The 21,772-nt window shown below is 38.5% G+C and overlaps 1 protein-coding gene across 1 annotated transcript in view; it reads left to right on the top strand.

Annotated features, from left to right (window-relative positions):
* The window catches only part of TRPC4 (transient receptor potential cation channel subfamily C member 4), a 250,889-nt gene that overhangs the window by 130,990 nt on the left and 98,127 nt on the right, over positions 1–21,772 (top strand). The window contains exon 3 of the mRNA XM_053563930.1: positions 8,228–8,746. Coding sequence (XP_053419905.1) covers positions 8,228–8,746 — 519 coding nt within the window. The remainder of the gene's footprint in view (positions 1–8,227; positions 8,747–21,772) is intronic.

Consider the following 21,772-nt stretch of genomic DNA (forward strand, 5'->3'; position numbering starts at 1 on the left):
TTTGAGAAATCAGCAGCCTCCAGTCATATCAGAACTGTGATTAACATCTCATACCCCAGAAGACCACGTGTTGCCCAGACAATATTCAATAACATATACATACTGCTTTGTTTTTGGTCGTGTGTGTGTGTCTTTTTTTTTTTTTGGTTTGATTATTTTTTTCTGTTTGTTTATTTTGATGTTGTTGATGTTGTTTTATTTTTTGATTTCAACATTTCCCATACAGATCCTTTTTCTTTCTCAATTTTTCTAGTTTAATTATAATTTCCCATTGCTGCCTTTTTCAATAACTACAACTTCATTTTTGCTAGTGTTTCTACCACTATTATTTGGTTTTTCACCCAATTTTATCCGTTAGTTTTCTGTTTGCTTGTTTTGGTTTGATTTATACCATTTTTGTCTTTCCTCTCTACTTGGTGGAGGTGGGGTACTGTGTCTGATCAGGTTAGCAAAGAGCTGCTGAGCTCAAGGGAACCACCCAACTGGGCACCCCCAGAAGGTGGGTTTTTTTTTAAGGTTGTGTCAAAGTACCCTACTGTACACCTATATTGCCCTGTCTCCCTCTTTCTGTGCCTCTCTTCTTTTCGTCAATAAAACTTTTACCCACCCCCTCTTCTTTCTCTATTTTTCCTTTTTTTTCTTATCACTCGGTCCTCCTTTCTTTCATCCCTTTTTTGCCCTTCATCCTTCTCACCCTTCTGGTCCTGTAACCCTTAGTCCACAGGCATGAGAACTTAAAGAGCAAGAGGAAGTGAAAGGAAAATTAGAGCAAGGAAACAGATAAAAGAAATCATTCATGAGGAAGAATCAGCAGAAAACTCCAGAAAAACGGGAAGAACCAGTCCAGAACAACCCCGCCAAGGGACCATGAGGTAGCTACTTCAGAGGATTCCACCTATAAAGACATGTTAGGAATGACAGAAAGGGAATTTAGAATACACATGTTGAAAACAATGAAAAAAATGATGGAAACAATGAAGGAAACTGCTAATAAAGTGGAAAATAACCAAAAGGAAATCCAAAAACAGAATCAAATAAGAGATGAACGATATGAAGAATATAAAAAGGATATAGCAGAGCTGAAGGAAATGAAACAGTCAATTAGGGAACTTAAAGATGCAATGGAAAGTATCAGCAACAGGTTAGACCATGCAGAAGAAAGAATTTCAGAGGTAGAAGACAAAGTTCTTGAGATAACTCAGATAGTAAAAGAGGCAGAAAAGAAGAGAGAGAAAGCAGAACGTTCACTGTCAGAATTATGGGACTTTATGAAGCGTTCCAACATACAAGTTATAGGAATTCCAGAAGGGGAAGAAGAATGCCCCAGAGGAATGGAAGCCATACTAGAGAATATTATAAAAGAAAATTTCCCAAATATCACCAAAGATTCTGACACACTGCTTTCAGAGGGCTATCGGACCCCAGGTCACCTCAAATCTAACCGAGCTTCTCCAAGACACATTGTGATGAACCTGTCCAAAGTCAAGACAAAAGAAAAGATTCTGCAAGCTGCCAGGAGTAAGTGCCAGTTGACCTACAGGGGCAAATCCATCAGAGTGACCGCAGACTTCTCTAATGAAACTTTCCAAGCAAGAAGACAATGGTCATCTACCTTTAATCTACTTAAACAGAACAATTTCCAGCCCAGAATTCTGTACCCTGCTAAGCTAAGCTTCAAAATTGACGGAGAAATCAAATCATTTACGGATATAAAAACATTGAGGAAATTCGCCACAACAAGACCAGCTCTACAGGAAATACTTCAACCTGTTCTGCACACTGACCACCACAATGGATCAGCAGCAAAGTAAGAACTCAGAAATTAAAGGACAGAACCTAACCTCCACAGCGATGCAAAAGATAAAACTAAGCAATGGACTCTCACAAAATAAGACAAATAGAATACTACCACACTTATCAATTATCTCAATAAATGTTAATGGTTTGAATTCCCCACTGAAGAGACATAGATTGGCTGACTGGATTAAAAAACACAAGCCATCCATTTGCCGTCTGCAAGAAACACACCTGGCTTCAAAAGACAAATTAAAGCTCCGAGTCAAGGGTTGGAAGACAATTTTTCAGGCAAATGGAATTCAGAAGAAAAGAGGAGTTGCAATATTATTTTCAGATACATGTGGATTTAAAGAAACTAAAGTCAAAAAAGACAAAGGTGGTCACTTTATATTGGTCAAGGGAAAAATACAACAAGAAGACATTTCAATTCTAAATATTTATGCACCCAATTTAAATGCTCCCAGATTCTTGAAACAGACCTTACTCAGTCTGAGCAATATGATATCTGATAATACCATAATAACAGGGGACTTTAACACTCCTCATACAGAGCTGGACAGATCCTCTAAACAGAAATTAAACAAAGATAGAAGAGATTTAAATGAGACTATAGAACAACTGTGCTTGATAGACGCATATAGAACACTCCACCCCAAAGATGAAGAATATACATTCTTCTCATCACCCTATGGAACATTCTCCAAAATTGATCATATCCTGGGTCACAAAACAAATATCAACAGAATCAAAAGAATTGAAATTTTACCTTGTATCTTCTCAGACCATAAGGCACTAAAGGTGGAACTCAACTCTAACAAAATGCTCTACCCCACCCAAAGGCATGGAAATTAAACAATCTTCTGTGTTTTTGTTTGTTTGTTTGTTTGTTTGTTTTTATTTTTTAACAATCTTCTGTTGAATAACAGATGGGTGCAGGAAGAAATAAAACAGGAAATCATTAACTTCCTTGAGCATAACAACAATGAAGGCACAAGCTACCAAAACCTGTGGGATACTGCAAAAGCAGTTTTGAGAGGAAAATTTATCGCTTTAGATGCCTACATTTGAAAAACAGAAAGAGAGCGCATCAACAATCTCACAAGAGATCTTATGGAATTGGAAAAAGAAGAACAATCTAAGCCTAAACTCAATAGAAGAAAAGAAATATCCAAAATCAAATCAGAGATCAATGAAATTGAAAACAAAAGAATCATTCAGAAAATTAATGAAACAAGGAGTTGGTTTTTTGAAAAAATAAATAAAATAGATAAACCTTTGGCCAGACTAATGAGGAATAGAAAAGTAAAATCTCTAGTAACCTCAATCAGAAATGATAAGGGGGAAATAACAACTGATCCCACAGAGATACAAGAGATCATCTCTGAATACTAGCAGAAACTCTATGCCCAGAAATTTCACAATGTGAAGGAAATGGATCAATGTTCGGAATCACACCCTCTCCCTAGACTTAGCCAGGAAGAAACCGAGCTCCTGAACAGACCAATTTCAAGCACTGAGATCAAAGAAACAATAAAAAGTCTTCCAACCAAAAAATGCCCTGGTCCAGATGGATTCACTCCAGAATTCTATCAAACCTTCCAGAAAGAGCTTATTCCTGTACTGCAGAAATTATTCCAAAAAATTGAGGAAGAAGGAATCTTCCCCAACACATTCTATGAAGCAAACATCACCCTGATACCAAAACCAGGAAAAGACCCAAACAAAAAGGAGAATTTCAGACCAATCTCACTCATGAATATAGATGCAAAAATTCTCAACAAAATCCTAGCCAATAGATTACAGCTTATTATCAAAAAAGTCATTCATCATGATCAAGTAGGCTTCATCCCAGGGATGCAAGGCTGGTTTAACATATGCAAGTCCATAAAAGTTATCCACCATATTAACAGAGGCAAAAATAAAGATCACATGATCCTCTCAATAGATGCAGAAAAAGCATTTGATAAAATCCAGCATCCTTTTCTAATTAGAACTCTGAAGAGTATAGGCATAGGTAGCACATTTCTAAAACTGAGTGAAGCTATCTATGACAAACCCACAACCAATATTTTACTGAATGGAGTAAAACTGAAAGCTTTTCCTCTTAGAACTGGAACCAGACAAGGTTGTCCTCTGTTACCTTTACTATTCAACATAGTGCTGGAAGTTCTAGCAATACCATTAGGCAAGACAAGGAAATAAAGGGAATCCAAATGGGAGCAGAGGAGGTCAAACTCTCCCTCTTTGCTGACGACATGATCTTATGCTTAGAGAACCCCAAAGACTCAACCACAAGACTCCTAGAAGTCATCAAACAATACAGTAATGTTTCAGGATATAAAATCAATGTCCACAAGTCAGTAGCCTTTGTACATACCAATAACAGTCAAGATGAGAAGCTAATTAAGGACACAACTCCCTTCACCATAGTTTCAAAGAAAATGAAATACCTAGGAATATACCTAACGAAGGAGGTGAAGGAACTCTATAAAAAAACTATGAAATCCTCAGAAAAGAAATAGCAGAGGATATTAACAAATGGAAGAACATACCATGGTCATAGATGGGAAGAATCAACATTGTTAAAATGTCTATACTTCCCAAAGCAATCTACCCATTCAATGCCATTCCTATCAAAATACCAACATCGTACTTTCAAGATTTGGAAAAAATGATTCTGCGTTTTGTATGGAACCGGAAAAAACCCCGTATAGCTAAGGCACTTCTTAGTAATAAAAATAAAGCTGGGGGCATCAGCATACCAGATTTTAGTCTGTACTACAAAGCCATAGTGGTCAAGACAGCAGGGTACTGGCACAAAAACAGAGACATAGACACTTGGAATCAAATTGAAAAGCAAGAAATGAAACTAACATTTTACAACCACCTAATCTTCGATAAACCAAACAAGAACATACCTTGGGGGAAAGACTCCCTATTCAATAAATGGTGTTGGGAGAACTGGATGTCTACATGTAAAAGACTGAAACTGGACCCACACCTTTCCCCACTCACAAAAATTGATTCAAGATGGATAAAGGACTTAAATTTAAGGCATGAAACAATAAAAATCCTGAAAGAAAGCATAGGAAAAACACTGGAAGATATTGGCCTGGGGAAAGACTTCATGAAGAAGACTGCCATGGCAATTGCAACAACATCAAAAATAAACAAATGGGACTTCATTAAACTGAAAAGCTTCTGTACAGCTAAGGAGACAATAACCAAAGCAAGTAAACAGCCTACACAATGAGAAAGGATATTGCATATTTTCAATCAGACAAAAGCTTGATAACTAGGATCTATAGAGAACTCAAATTAATCCACATGAAAAAAGCCAACAATCCCATATATCAATGGGCAAGAGACATGAACAGAACTTTCTCTAAAGATGACAGACGAATGGCTAACAAACACATGAAAAAATGTTCATCATCTCTATATATTAGAGAAATGCACATCAAAATGACCCTGAGATATCATCTCACCCCAGTGAGAATGGCCCACATTACCAAAATCTCAAAACTGCAGATGCTGGCGTGGATGTGGAGAGAAGGGAACACTTTTACACTGCTGGTGGGACTGCAAACTAGTACAACCTTTCTGGAAGGAAGTTTGGAGAAACCTCAAAGCACTCAAGCTAGACCTCCCATTTGATCCTGCAATCCCATTACTGGGCATCTACCCAGAAGGAAAAAAATCTTTTTATCATAAGGACACTTGTACTAGACTGTTTATTGCAGCTCAATTTACAGTTGCCAAAATGTGGAAAGAGCCTAAATGCCCACCAACCCAGGAATGGATTAACAAGCTGTGGTATATATATACCATGGAATACTATTCAGCCATTAAAAAAAATGGAGACTTTACATCCTTCATATTAAGCTGGATGGAAGTGGAAGACATTATTCTTAGTAAAGCATCACAAGAATGGAGAAGCGTGAATCCTATGTACTCAATTTTAATATGAGGGCAATTAAAGACAATTAAGGTTATGGGGGGGAAGCAGAAAGAGGGACGGAGGGAAAGGGATGGGGCCTTGGTGTGTGTCACACTTTATGGGGGCAAGACCTGATTGCAAGAGGGACTTTACCTAACAATTGCAATCAGTGTAACCTGGCTTATTGTACCCTCAATGAATCCCCAACAATAAAAATAAAAAAAAATAGTTACAAAAAAATAATAAAGTTCTTTATAACATTAGATATGTTCACATATCTTAAAAAGTTTATAATACATGATGATTTATTGTGTATTCAAACTGATAAACAGAATATTTATTCTTGGTACATTCTCACATATTTTAATAAATTATTTAACCATGTCTTTCTCTAATACTTTTGCACTGGCTTTCTCTGGAAAAAAAAATATGCTTTTCAGTATGGTCATATTATATTTACTTTTTAAATAAAATTTTCAACTTGAATTTTGTCTTAGAAAGGCAAACCATGTAACCTAATCATGTTACCTTCGTATTAAAATTCCTGTAACATTCTGCAAAAAAATATAGTTTGTGGCTAATAAATTTTAAATACTTAAAAGTTTTAAAAAGTGTAGAAATCTACTGTGAAATTGTACTGAATAGAAAATTCCTTTGAATTATATCTGCCATACAGATATGCATTTATTACAGTAAATTATTTATATTGTTTTGTTTTCCCTAAAGGTCTACCATAAAAAAAGCACAATGGTACCCCACTTACCTGGGCTTTCACATTCTACTATGTCAGTTACCTCTGGTCACTCCTGGTCTGAAATAGTAACTAGAAAATTCCAGAAATTACCAATTAATGAGTTTAAGCTGACACGCCAGTTCTAAGTAATGTGATAAAAATCTCCAAAATGTTTCTCTCTGTAATAAATATATAATTAATTTTTAATTAACGTTGCCTTTAAAAGGAAAGAAGTAATGAAGTGTGCATTGATTCCAGTTAACAGACAGTGCTAGCTCAACAGGCGATTTTGATCCTCTGGTATTCATAAGCACATTTGAAAAGTGTCTATTACCATTTTCTGTATGAAATGATTGTCTATCTCTTAAATATCCTTTTAAATAGATAATGTCATCCCTTTTATCTTTATACTGCTTTTCTTAAAGCAAATGGATATTCTCAACAGGCAGATGAATTAAAAAACATGTTTAATTATTCATATATAACGACTGTACCTATATTCAAAAGTAGTACAATGGAAGTTTCCTTAGCAATATCATTTTACTCCATGTGGTCATTTTCTTATAGATCCATTTGAAGTTTCCTTCATGTGTTTCCAGGAGCATAGTTTAAGATGATATGTGCCATCATTTTTTTCTGCATTATATTTGTGGATGGAAATGTTCCAAAAGCATATTTTAATGTGGTACGCGTCATCCTTTTTCCTGCTATTCCTACATGCACTTTTTTTGTCCTATGCAGTTTTTATCTTTCAAAATACTTTTGTGACTTCGCACCAGCAAAAAATAAATAGTAAACCACAAGTGATAAGGCAGCATGGAGCGGTGTCATTCACGCAGGCGTGGGTATCAGACAGATGAACCTGTCTTGATCCTATAATTTAAAAAAAAATGAGAAAGTCATAGGTCAAATCTCAGGTCTTCCACTTACCCGTTGTGGGGTCACATCTATAAAATGTGAACAATAAAGGGTGAGAGTCCACGCACTCAGCAGATGTTACTAAATAGTGGTTGCGATGTTCATTACCATCCCCAGAGTCGAACCTGAAGGAAATCACACATAATCACACGGGTGACCTGATTTGGTGTGAATGCATACTGCTGACATGATTCAGTGTTTGTTTATTTCTGATAAAACAATAACATTAGCAATAGAGAAGCGCTTGTCATCTGGAAAATATGCCAGAAAGAGTTAGAGGAAAATACATATAAGGCTGGCTCTCACTTATTTCTGCTGCCAGAATGACAGGAAAGCATGAGATGAACCACAGTCCAAACAAATAGATAAATACATGAAAAGCCCGACTGACGAATTAAAAGACTTCTAGTGTACGAAAGGGGCTTAGGTTTAGCACAAGTCATTAACTACTCTGGAGTGTATTCCTTGAATATTTAGAGTCAACATCTCTGAGAAAGACATGCAAAAATTGTCAATTAGAAAATAAATTGGGCTTATTTAAAAGCAAGAAAGGCTTTTAGCAAGTAAAGGGCGCCATCCACTTCAAGATTTCACAAAATGACATAATTCAGATTAAAGAAAGAATGATATGCCATTATACTGGAAAGTTACTTTTTCTCTAATTTTGTCTTGTCTTTTTTTTTTTTTTTTGTCATATCTCTCCTGCAAAACAAAGAAAACAAATAAACCTGGGAAGGATTTATGAACCCTGTCCTCATGTCTATAACATGCTTTTTGAAATTCGCAGGCTGGAGTAAATGAATGAATACTCATCACCTCTGCTTTCTTCTTTTTTCTAGGTCCCTCCCATACTCCTTGATAAGCAGTTCTCTGAATTTACTCCAGACATTACACCAATCATTTTGGCAGCACACACAAATAATTATGAGATAATAAAACTTCTGGTTCAGAAAGGAGTCTCAGTGCCCCGACCCCACGAGGTTCGGTGTAACTGCGTGGAATGCGTGTCCAGCTCAGATGTGGACAGCCTCCGTCACTCGCGCTCCAGACTCAACATCTACAAGGCCTTGGCCAGTCCCTCCCTCATTGCACTGTCAAGCGAAGACCCTTTTCTTACAGCCTTTCAGTTAAGTTGGGAGCTTCAGGAACTGAGCAAGGTGGAAAATGAATTCAAATCAGAGTATGAGGAGCTGTCGAGACAGTGCAAACAATTTGCCAAGGACCTACTGGATCAGACGAGGAGCTCCAGGGAACTGGAAATCATTCTTAATTATCGGGATGACAATAGTCTGATAGAAGAACAAAGTGGAAACGATCTTGCAAGACTAAAATTGGCTATTAAGTACCGTCAGAAAGAGGTGAGTGTTGCCAAACTAAATCCATCAAAATGGCTCAGAATTTAATTGCAGTGAGGTAAATGGCTGCTCACAAACTCAGTTTTGGGTTTTAGAGCATTTTCTATGCATTGTTAAGTGGTTGAAATTTATTATTCACCAGATTACTAATTATGGGGCAGGTGTGGTGGCTCACGCCTGTAATCCTAGCACTCTGGTAGACTGAAGAGGGAGGATCATTTGAAGACAGGAGTTCAAGACCAGTCTGAGCAAGATCAAGACCCCCGTCTCTACTAAAGATAGAAAAAATAGCCAGGCACTGTGGCAGACACCTGTAGTCTCAGCTACTTGGGAGGCTGAGGCAGGAAGATGGCTTGAGCTTAGGAGACTGAGGTTGCTAGGAGCTGTGATGACACAGCCCTCTACCCAGGATGACACAGTCAGACTGTGCCTCAAAAAAAAAAAAAAAAATTATGACTTACATTGAAGAGTGGTAACAAGTAGGTTAATAAATGACATTTTTGGAATCTATGTAAAAATATACACATTTCCTATGGTATAATAGAAAAACTAATGAATTTTAGAATCTCCAGACTGAGCGTTCTCTGTTATTTATAAGTCTTGTAACTTCAGATAGTCCCATGCAGAGCTCTTTAAGCTTTAGGTTTTTCATCTTCTTAATTAACTTCACATTTACAGTATTTTATACACACAAGTGCAGGTGCGTGCACATACAGTAGGCTCTCTGTATACTCAGGTTGTTCATCTACAGATTCAACCAACTGAAAATGGAAAATATCATATTCACAGGAAGTGGTAGTCCTTGGACATGGAAGTCCAGTGTTTTGTAACCATGGGTTCTGCAGGGCCGAGTGCCACGGGACTGGAGAACCTGGAGGTTGTGGTATACGCAGGAGGTCTTCCAACAAATCTCCCACAGATAACTCTATATATGATATTTTCCTCAAGGTTCATAGGAAATGTAATATGTGTGCATGTATGTGAAGGGTCTCAGTAAATTGGAGGGTATTATGTCCATAAAATACAATATTAGAAAATATTAATAAAGGAAAGGCCTCCGGCCCAACGGCAGACGAAAGTATTACAATTTCTCTCACGTCTTGTTCAGCTTCTTGGTTTGTCGGGAATAAGAAGTTTAAAAAAGGCAATTGAAGGGGAGAGTCTTGTGAAATCTCTATAGATCAGAAGTACTGTAAAGAAACCTCAGACCGCTTGCCCTGATCCACCCGGCATAACTGTTTTGTGCTTCCATCGTGGTTTGTGTTTGAGCAAGTCCTCAAAAGAGTGTTTTCTTCTACCTCCAGAAATCATTGGTTTTCATTTCACTTTTGAATGACAGTGATTATGCTTTCTACAACAACATTTGGAAAAAGTATATAAGATGAGAAAAGAAAAAGTAAAAGAGACTTGTGGGGTGGCGCCTGTGGCTCAAAGGAGTAGGGCGCTGGCTCTGTATGATGGAGGTGGTGAGTTCAAGCCCAGCCCTGGCCAAAAACTGCAAAAAAAAAAAAAAAAAAAGAGAGAGAGAGACTTGTGAATTAAAGGTGTGCTTGTCCTCTGAAGCTGCCTTATTACTCCCGTATTAGCCCTCACTGTATCATCTGTGGCCACGTACTAAACACTCAGAGTTCAAGATACCTGACTTTGCTAATGCAGGCAAATCAGTTAAGCTAATCAAGTTGTTAGGGGCGCCTGCAACTAGTTGAAATAAACTCTTTAACAGTGAGGAAAATGGCTGCTTTCGTGTCCTTCTCTCTGACTCCAGAGTCATATTTGCTGGAATGAACCTGAATCCGCAGTGCAAGTATCAACTCATTTCCTTTCACTCAGGGATCTAGTATTTTATTATTTACTTTGGTATAAGCATACAACATGAATGGTCCTGGGGGATCCATGACCTCAAGAACTTATCGTTTTTTTGTGTTAGGAACATCCCAATTCTACTCCCAAATAACTTATTTTGAAATACATAATGAATTATTAACTATAGTTGTCCTATTGTGCTATGAAATACTGCTGAGTATATTTTTGTACCCGTTAACGATCCCCCTCCACCTAGCTATCCCCACTGCACTTTCCCGCCTCTGGTATCTATCCTTCTACTCTCTATCTCCACTAATATTTTAAGGGAACTAGAATAATTTTAATATAATACTTTTTAGGCCTATTGGTGAAAATTTTCACATGATTAAAGATTTTGAAAATACTAAATATGAAAATGAAAAGTCAGGCTCGGTACCCATAGCACAGTGGTTACAGAGCCAGTCACATACACTGAGGCTGGAGGGTTCGAACCTAACCAGGCCAAGTCATTTGACTGCAACAAAAAATAAGCTGGGCATTGTGGCGGGCGCCTGTAGTCCCAGCTACTTGGGAGGCTGAGCAAGAGAATCACTTAAGCCCAAGAGTTTAAGGTTGCTGTGAGCTGTGACGCCATAGCACTCTACTGAGGGCAACATAGTGAGACTCTGTCTCAAAAAAAAAAAAAAAAAGAAAGAAAATGAAAAGTCATTGTATACTTTAGACTTAATAACATGAGTGGTAATATATGTGGCTTAAAACGTGGGGGCCAATTCTTCTTATGCTACAGAATGTCCAATTCATGAAATTAAACAAAGCTTGCAGAAGCAACCTGTTCTGCTCACCGGTCCCACTTTTTGTTCTCTGCAGCCAGTGAATCAAATCAGCTTTATTTTCGCCTATGCTGATTTTTGATCCTGACATCATAGCTGGTTTAACTTTGTCCTTGGCCACAGTGACTTTTTCAATGGCCCAGGAACAAAATACTCAGAAGCTCCTTTACCACACCCTCATAGCCGAATGCTAGAAATGATAATTAATTAACTGAAGCTGCCAAATTGTTGTCACCGTGCTGTCCAAGGTAGGAATCTCTATATGCATTTCTTGCTAATTTACATATCTTTATATTTTTACCTACAAATAATTTTTGTATACTTTTGTCATTCATTCATTTCTTTATTTATTGACTCTTTCAACATAGATTTCATGGAATACATTCCAGGCAGTGTGTGGGAAACTTGGATGCCTTGGTCACATCTCTCTGCTTTTATAGAGTGTATAGTCTATTAGAAAGAATAATAAAACATTAAATATACAGTGTATTGTTTTCTATTTTGTTCTTTAACAAACTGTTCCTCTCTACTGAACATTTTCTTCCTTGCTTATGTTATTTTGTATATTTAATGAATATGCAAAGTGAGTTCAGTGTTAAAGCCTATTGAACAAAAAGCCACAAATCTAGTCCTTAGTTAGGTACGTCATAAGCAAAGCAGTGGAAGGCATTTGATCATTTCCGACACTTCTTTCAGGATGTTTTTGCTTTTTGCTAACATGAAATTTTGGATTGGAGGGTGATAGACCAAATAGTATAGCAAGATAAAAGATGGTTAAAAACATCCGTAATAAGATAATAAGAATTAGTAATACCTTTAAAAGATATTTTTTAAACACATCGCATTTGCATTTTTTTCTTTTATGCTTTGAGATTGCAATGGAGAAGAAAATTAAAACAAAATTCTTACACAGTTGTTCTGGAGTATCTTTCATTTGCTATCAAAGAGCCTAATTTCCTTGTGTTGACAATTTTCCCAAAGCAAAGTAACATTGAACAGGTGACAGCATTATTTAAAAAAATCAAGAATAAGATTTAACTCTAATATATATTCTTTGAAATCATAAGATCATGTTTGTATTTTAAAAAACATACCTCTAAATTATTCAGAAATTGACTTTAAAAGACTGGATTTAAGATTTTCTAATAAAATGAAGTGTCTTAAATAAAACTCAGCTTTAGTATAAATGTCTTGCCTTCTATCTTTTTTTTTTTTTTGCAGTTTTTGGCCGGGGCTGGGTTTGAACCTGCCACCTCCAGCCTATGGGGCCGGCACCCTACTCCTTTGAGCCACAGGCACTTGCCTTCTATCTTTTTACCATAATCTTTTCTTGGTTTAGTCTAAACAACTTTGAGGTTTGTCTTTGGTCCATCTTTCAAGCTATGGAATGCCATCTCATTAACCTTCACCGGGCAAAGCTCTGCTCCTCTTTAAGGGTCCTCTCCTATCTCATCTCACCCAGGCAGCATTCCCTGACGCAAACCCCTCCACAGACTCTGTGGGATAAACGCCCTCGTGGTACATTCTCTGTACTGTGCTGTGTCACCACATTCCCCTCCTCTCCTTGGGCAGCGTGTGTCAGGAACACATCCATCTTCTTCACCAGCCATCTCCCAGCACCTGGCATACGGAAGGTGCTCGGTGGTGAATGAAGTTACAGACTCCCTTAGTTTTGGATCGTTCTCTGCATGTTGCTTTGCCTGATTGCATTGCAGTGTTTAGATTTATCTCCCAATAATACCTTTCTTAGGAATTCAAACTTGAAAACAATGTATGCTTCCATGATTTGAAAGGAGACTTGTTCCGATATTTCTTTAATATCATCCAAAGAACAAGGCCTGCATTAAATGCATATCATAGCTACTTTTACTCTTTATTTTACATTTTTTTCTAAGACACAGGCATAGAAATGAGAATGTTCTTGTCTCTGTTCATTCTGGACTGATGATGTTGTAGAGTCATTGATAAGACGTGTCTCCTGCTGTAACGGGCATCGTGCCTTGTGGAGACTTCAAATCATACATATTAGGGACTGGCCTGTTAACACAGTTTATTATGTGTAAACCTTCAGATAAGCCTCTGACGTAGGAGCTGTTTGTGTTCTTCTGTGAACAATCACGATTCACAGAGTGCTAAATAATGTGCAGTGTTGCTCTGTTAAGTGTTGGGACCAGGATGCAAATCCAGATCTTGATTTCAAAAGCTTTACTTTAACTGCCCCTCGCTTGGACATCATCCCAGTGACGTCTGGTAAACCCGAGAGAACTAAAGCTTTGAGCCTCGCCACACTGGGCCCATGGATTCATGTCATCACTCGGCTTCCTGTAGTGAAAGCCTTGCCTTTCAGGATGAAACTTTTTTTTTTTTTTTTTTAATCACATTGTGATAGAGCTCTTGATTTCTGCATAGTGTAGAGAGCTTCCTTTTCATTTCTTTCTTACTGGTTTTTTACTTCGTGCATGTGTCAAACAATAATCTTTTTATTCTCATTCTGAAATGAGAGAGGGAAGTCCTTGAGAAGGGTAGAAACCAACATCCCCATCCTAGTGTCCCTCATCAAAATGAATAATATCAAAGGAAGCTGCAAAAAAATAGAACCATGCACTCCTGCCCTCAGACCTGATCCTTAGGGCAAGGTGAGGCACTGACAAGGGCAGACATGCCTCCGACTCCTAACTGGTCCCTTGGTTCCTGGCATGAATGATTTTTGCAGATGCAGAATTTGAGAAGTTAAAATTACTTAAATGCTGTCTTTCCTACGTGATATTTTTAAGATCGCTGGGTGTGTATTGGGAGCTTGATGTGTTCTTTACATGTTTTTTATAGAAAGACCTTACCCGGTGTCAGTTACATATGGTTGACAACATTGTGAAGTAACTAATCCCAAAACAAGGTAGCCTAGATGTTGAATGATAATAAGAAGCAACAAAATACATTATTTCATGTGAAAACACTACAATTCAATTCCTGTATAGCTTTTGAAATTAAAGTTAAAAAAAATCCTCTATAGGCTTGGCACCTATAGCTCAGCGGCTAGGGTGCCAGCTGCATACACCGGAGCTGGCGGGTTCAAATGACAACTATAAACAAAAATAGCCAGGCATTGTGGTGGGCACCTGTAGTCCCAACTACTTGGGAGGCTGAGGCAAGAGGATCACTTGAGCCCAAGAGTCTGAGGTTGCTGTGAGCTGTGACACTCTACCCAGGATGACATAGTGAGACTCTGTCTCAAAAAAAAAAAAATCCTGGGCGGCGCCTGTGGCTCAGTGAGTAGGGCGCCGGCCCCATATGCCGAGGGTGGCGGGTTCAAACCCAGCCCCGGCCAAACTGCAACAAAAAAATAGCCGGGCGTTGTGGCGGGCGCCTGTAGTCCCAGCTGCTCGGGAGGCTGAGGCAAGAGAATCGCGTAAGCCCAAGAGTTAGAGGTTGCTGTGAGCCGTGTGAGGCCACGGCACTCTACCCAAGGGCGGTACAGTGAGACTCTGTCTCTACAAAAAAAAAAAAAAAAAAAATCCTCAGTGGTAAAATCTCTCTGTCTCTCTGTATACACACACACACAGGGTGAAGATAAAGTCCATGTGCAATTTAAAATAGTTTAAATTATCAGTGTTTTTCAACCTTTTTATTTCATGGCACTCTTGAACCTATAGTTAAGCTTCCATGGCACATTTAAATTATATTAATCAAACAAAAAAGAGTAAAAAGAAAAGAATGTTCTGAACTTCTTTTGAAAATAATTTTATTGGCTTGGCACCTGTAGCTCAGTGGCTAGGGCACTGGCCACATACACCAGGGCTGGTGGGTTCGAACCCGGCCTGGGCCTGCCAAACAACGGCAACTGCAACAAAAAAAAAATAGCCAAGTGTTGTGGTGGGCACCTGTAGTCCCAGCTACTTTGGAGGCTGAGACAAGAGAATTGCTTAAGCCCAAGTGTTTGAGGGTGCTGTGAGCTGTGACAGCACAGCATTCTACTGAGGGAGACATAGTGAGCCTGTCTCAATAATAATAATAATAATAATTTTGTTAATAATCTTTTAATAATTTTCATGGAGCACATAAGATCCCCACATGGCACCTGGGCTGAAAACCACTTCTTTCTCTCTATCACTCCACACACACACACACACACACACACACACACACACACACACACACACACAGGATGTCCATAATGTCTGTGTGTGATTTTACTATGTTAAACTACAAGCATGCACACATTTTTTAAAATTTGCTTTTCCCTTGCATGAAGGTATGTGAGTAACTTTGCAACATGAAGTTAAACTTTGCTACTAATCTGTGTTTTGCATCATAAATTAATGGGATTTGTTTGTTTGTTTGTTTGTTTTTGAGACAGAGTCTCACCCAGAGTCTCTTGGCATAAGGTGGCATTTATCCTATTTCACTTTGTTCGTTGAGTAAAATGAGTTTTATTCACCTGGGTCCTATTAGAATCACCTGGGAAGTTTTAAAATAGTAAGCTCAGGAGTTTGAGACCAGCCTCAGCAAGAGCCAGACCCCGTCTAAAAATAGCAGGATGTTGTGGCAGGTGCCTGTAGTCCCAGCTACCAGGGAGGCTGAGACAAGAGCATTGCTTGAGCCCAAGAGTTTAAGGTTGCTGTGAGCTATGACACCACAGCACTCTACCAAGGGTGACATAGAGAGACTCTGTCTCAAAAAAAAAGTAAAATAAAAAAAAGTTGCTGCTTGGGTCCCCTGCTCAGAACTGTGAAATCAAAACACCTAGAACAGTTGTGGCTTTTTAAAATATCACTTTTTATTTCTATTTAAATTTTTTAATTAATCATCACCGAGATGATTATAATGTGCAGGTAAGGTTGAGCACTGTTGCAATTATTTGTTAAGGTTTAATTTATGAGTTAAAGCTTCGTGTACTTCTTTGACTTTCTCAAGTAGAGAAGACAGTGGCTTCTAAACATGGCTGGTCATCAAAAACACCTGGACATCGTTTTAAAATAGTCCCAATCGCCACACCACATACTGACATTCATCTTCAGTAAGTCCTTGCATTCATGGCATCCACAGAATTTTTTCCAGGGATTCCCCGCCTTGTCTACCCTGTCATTTCCTTAATCCATTACAGCTGTCCAGGACCAGAGGCTTTCTTTGCTCCCTGGTGTGTGTCCCGCTCATTTCTCAGGATTCTCAAGAGCTTTCAGTAATTTCTCCTACCTACAAAACAAGAGAATTGAGTATGAAAACAATATACTATTTAAAGGGTCCGGTAGACCTAGGAAATGGAAAGACCCAGCAGGGAATTTCTGGTGGTTCCATATAGGCTCTGGAAGGGAAGGGCTCTGTGTTAATATTAATATTTCCCTTGTCCTGTGATGATCTGCCTGAGAGCATAGAGAAATAAAATCTCTCTATCCCTAAGCACACATATTACAGTCGTTCCTTCTTCCATGTAAATTTCTGATCGTCTAAGGATATAAAAACTATTGAAAAAATATTGTTTTATTGGTGTCAAGTAACTCTGATGTAGTTCAAATAAAATATTTCATTAAAAGTGAAGGCCTATGAATGTGGCTATAACTCCCTTTTCTGCTCCTAACCAAGACAGATTATCTGTTTGCATTTCTGTTTTCTCATTTCTAAAGTGGGTTGTCTTGAGAAGATGAAACATAAATAATGCATGTCCAGAGCCTTGTGTATTCCCTGGATTATTTGCTCTTTTAAGAGTAGCTATCTATTATTATCAGTTATTACCATAGTTTTTGGTATCTCTTCATGGACCGCCAATATAAAAGGCTAAGCACATGCAGAAAATGCTATACATCATTCTGCCGTATATTATGCTATCGAGAGGGCTAGCTTCATCATTTAACATTTAACATTTGTTGTAAGTGTTCACCTGTCCCTCATGGGCTGCATTACCCTCTTGAATATCACAGCAGGTTCATCCTTCCTACAGTCTATTTGTATGATCAGTATCCTAACCACTTACAGTAAGATACACATTGTCACCCAAAGTATAATGTGTACATTTTGTTCTAGCCCCTAATGTTGTCCAGAATCTACCTCTTCCCATTATAGCCTTTCAAAACCACCTTACATTGTGTAGCACATACTTGATATTAATTTGTTCATCTGAATTGCATTTTAAAATAACATTTTAGGCACTGATTGTGTATGCCCTTTAACCTAACTACTCTACCTCATCTTCCCCTCATGAGCTCTATAAAAGGGATAAAAAGCAGCATTCCTCTCGCTCACTTTTCTCTCCTGCTGTTCTACAGAACATGCTCACACAGGCCCATAGCCGAGCCCCTGTCTCCATCTTCTCCTCACACACCTACACCTGCCGCTGCTAGACAGACAACACGGGCTCCACCACAGCCCCTTCCCAGGGACCAAACATTTCAGTGCCTGCCCTGGTGTAACATGTGAAGCAAATGCCGGTTAGGACTTGTCAGCTTGGTTGAAGGAACATAAGAGGTCACTGGGTGTTTAATTTAATACTAGGTTTTTAGAGCTTGAATTCAATCCCCATGAGTTTTTCACAACTAATTTAAGTAACATGTAATGCTTTCTCTTAATCCACATCTGAAAGTGGGGTTTTTTTGTTGTTCTGTGATTAAATCTGAAGTTGTATATGTCCAAAACATGGCGTAAATTTATCCTTTTAAACTGAACTAATTAAAAAGCGCAGAACGAGATGTAAAGGCCATAGGAAATCAATAAAGGAGGAGTGGGGAAGAGGATGAGGGTAAAAACATACCTGCTGGGTACAATGAACACTGTTCAGGCCATGGACACAGTAAATGCCCGAAATTAACCATCGCAAAAGGTTTCTATGTAATTAAATCATTTGTACCTCCTTAATAGTCTGAAATTTTTTTAAATGGAAAAAAAATGACAAATTTATGTCTTTTACAATGTAAAATAACAAATCTGAACTTTAGATATAAAACATAGCTTTTTTTGATACTGACAAATAAATACAGAAAGGCTTAAGCAATTAATTTACAAGATCTATGCTTCTCTTCACATACAAAAATGTGTAGGTATCTAGGAGAAGCAACTCTTTCTGATTCGGTTTTCTATTTTTTTTTTTTTGTAGTTTTTGGCTGGGGTCAGGTTTGAACAGGCCACTTCTGGTATATGGGGCTGGCGCCCTACTCTTTGAGCCACAGGCACTGCCCCAGTTTTCCATTTGTTAAACATAAACTAAAAACATGAGGATAATATCTTTCAGGAATTCCTTTGTGTATTGAATATATTTCTTGGTGCCCTATATTTTATACAGAATTGCTTTTCTGTATAAAACCTGTAATTCTGATTTTATGATAATTGACAAGCTACGTCTACCAACAAGATTACAGATTTCCATTATTTAGATATTATTATTCAGTTTATCAATGGTGAAGACCATCATTGGTATCAAATGGTCATCAAAACATTTCTTGTTTCTTTTGCACAGATGTTCACATATACATTTCAGGATCATTTGCTCTTGGGCCATTTCTTAGGGACCCATATTTTAAGTTTTTGAAACAATGGACACGACCACTATATAGCATCCCATGTGTTTCTTAAAACAAACAAACAAAACAATAACAATGCTGAAGACCAATGGTTGGACTTTCAGAATTTTGTGAAGCAGAAACATTATAATTCTCAAGAAAGTTTGGTGGCTTTATGATATAAACTCCTCCATCAGCTTCCTTATAAATTATACATGTGGGAAGGACATTTTAATTTATTTCTCACCTTCATTTTCCTTTGATCATGTTAGACATATTCACAATATTTCTAAATAGTGAATAATATTTATTTATTTTAGAGACAGAGTCTCACTTTGTTATCCTCTGTAGAGTACTGTATCAGCACAGCTCACAGCAACCTCCAGCTCTTGGGCTTAGGCAATTCTCTTACCTCAGCCTCCTGAGTAGCTGGGACTACAGGCTCCCGCCACAACACCCGGCTATTTTTTGTTGCAGTTTGGAGGGGACCAGGTTCGAACCTGCCAACCTTGGTATATGGGGCTGGTGCCCTACTCATTGAGCCACAGGCACGGCCCCAATAGTGAATAATTATTTTACTCTTGAATTCTTAGAAACAAAAATGTACGGTAAAACTCTCTAGGATTGCTGATAATGCCTGTGCTATAATATGGTGATTTGTGAAAATGGGAGCAAGATGGCAAACTAGAGGCATCTCCTCAGCATCCACGTGTGGTGAGATTCAGGAGAAAGGACTCTGCTTGGAGTATCCTGCCCAAAACATCACTCCAGGGGCACAGTGAGACAGCAGGGGAACTCAAGAGCCAAGAACGTCAGGAGCAGGGGAAAACTAGCACAGAAGGCCAGTGCCTGTGTGTGTGCAGAGGCTGGTGAGCCTTCTGGCAGAGGGCGAGAGATAGGGAAGGCCTGTACTGCATGGGAGGTGCCATGGGAGGGCTTAAGTGACTGGGCGAACTGGCAGGGTGCCTGACAGCTGGGATTGAACCACTGGGTGGGGTGGAACTCCAATCAGTTCTGCTGCTAACAGTGCATCGCCATTGTGGGAAGGCCACAAGGCGGGCTCCCAGCCTGTGGCCAGCTCTGGTGCACCTGCTGAGAGCTCCAGCAACCACACCTGAAGTGACTTGGAAGGCTCTGCACCATGAGGGAACCCCCTTTGTGCCCAATTGGAAGGTCAAGAAGTGTAGTGAGAGATTCTGGCTCCAAACCCTGTAGGGATCTAATGCTAGAAAAGTGACCTAGCTCTAACTGAGGGCAAGTGGATCAGGAAGACTGGACAAGGTCTCCTTGGCAACTACATACTACCTTCTGGCACCCATCTTACACAGTAGAATCAGTGTGTATATCTTGTGGCTTCTAACTCTGAAGCGTCACCTGGTGTCCAGGAAATATATTGCATTATGTATTTTTGTTCTCTTTTTTCCCTAACTTCTCAGAGTACCACCTGACATTCAGGCAATATATTGCAATTTTAAATTTTTTTCTTGGCTTTAAATCTTTATTTTGTTATGTTTTTATTTTTTTCATATTTACTTCAATATCAAGGGTTCCATTTATGCTACAGTTTTCTGCCAGTTGTTTTCCCTTTCTTTTCTATGTCTCTCCTTTATTCTTTATTTTTGTAGAGATTTTCTACTTTTCTCACCTTTCCCTCAAATATTTCTCAAACAACAACTAAGAGCTCCCTCTTTATTTTACATTTTATATAATCTTATTTTTAATTTTCTTTAACTGTTTTTATCATTGTTATTATTATTTTTCTGGTCTGTTTTGTTCCATTTCATTCTTTATAATATTTATAGGACAGAACCTTGATCTGAGGCCTGGGCTGGGGCATCACAGCATTGGCCTGGCTCAAGGATGGTTTGAGGCCCTAACCTAGGAGAGACTTCTAGCTTTGGTATTTTGAAGGACTGTATTGGTAGGTCCCCACATGACACACTGCTGATTTTCTTCCATATTTGGTGGAGGTGGGGACGTTCTTTCAGCCTGGTAAGAGCTCCTGACCTTGAGGGACCCACCACACCTAGCCACCCAGATTCCTGGAATTGCAGGTGTAGGTCAAAGCACTTTTCCAAAGACCACTACTACTCTTGTCTTTCTCTTCCTGTTATTCTCTCCTGTTTTTAATTGTTTTCTTTACCCCTCTTATTTTCTCTTTTTCTTTTCTCCCTTCTTGCTTTTACCATTCTCTTCATTTTGGCCCTATACCAAAAGGACATTTCAACATCTAAGCAAAAAGTCAAGGAAATTTAAAGAGAAGGCAGAAGTGATAGGAAAATGGAGAAGAAAGAAGTGAACAAGAAAACACACACACACACACACACGAAGAGGAACCAAAAAAAAAAAATTCTGGAAACATTAAAAACCAGAACAGAAACATTAAAAACCAGGGATCATGAGGTAGCTACCACAGAGGATTCCCCCCCATAAAGAATTTATGAAAGTGACAGAAAGGGAATTTAGGCTATGTTGGCAAAACAATGAAGAGAATGGAAAGGAAAGTGGAAAATCACCAAAAGAAGGAAACCCCAAAACTGACCGCCCAAATCAATGAAAGACATGATGCAAATAGAAAGGATATATATATATCAAAGGTTAAGGAATTGAAGGAGTCATTTATAAAACTTAAAAATTCAGTAGAAAATATCAATAACTGATTAGACCATGGAGAAGAAAGAATATCAGAGCTAGAAGATAAGGCTCTTGAACTAACTCAGGCATTTAAAGAGGCATCAAAGAAGAGAGGAAAAGCATAGCAATTGCTTAGAGAATTGTGGGACTTCATGAAGCTTTCAAACGTACAAATTATAGGTATCCCTGAAGGGGAAGAAGAATGACCCAAAGGAATGAGAGCCCTACTGGAAGATATGACAAATCAAAATTTCCCAAGCTTCACCAAAGACTATGCC

This window comes from Nycticebus coucang, chromosome 15, assembly GCF_027406575.1.
Source record: "Nycticebus coucang isolate mNycCou1 chromosome 15, mNycCou1.pri, whole genome shotgun sequence".
In the NCBI taxonomy this organism is placed as follows: domain Eukaryota; kingdom Metazoa; phylum Chordata; class Mammalia; order Primates; family Lorisidae; genus Nycticebus; species Nycticebus coucang.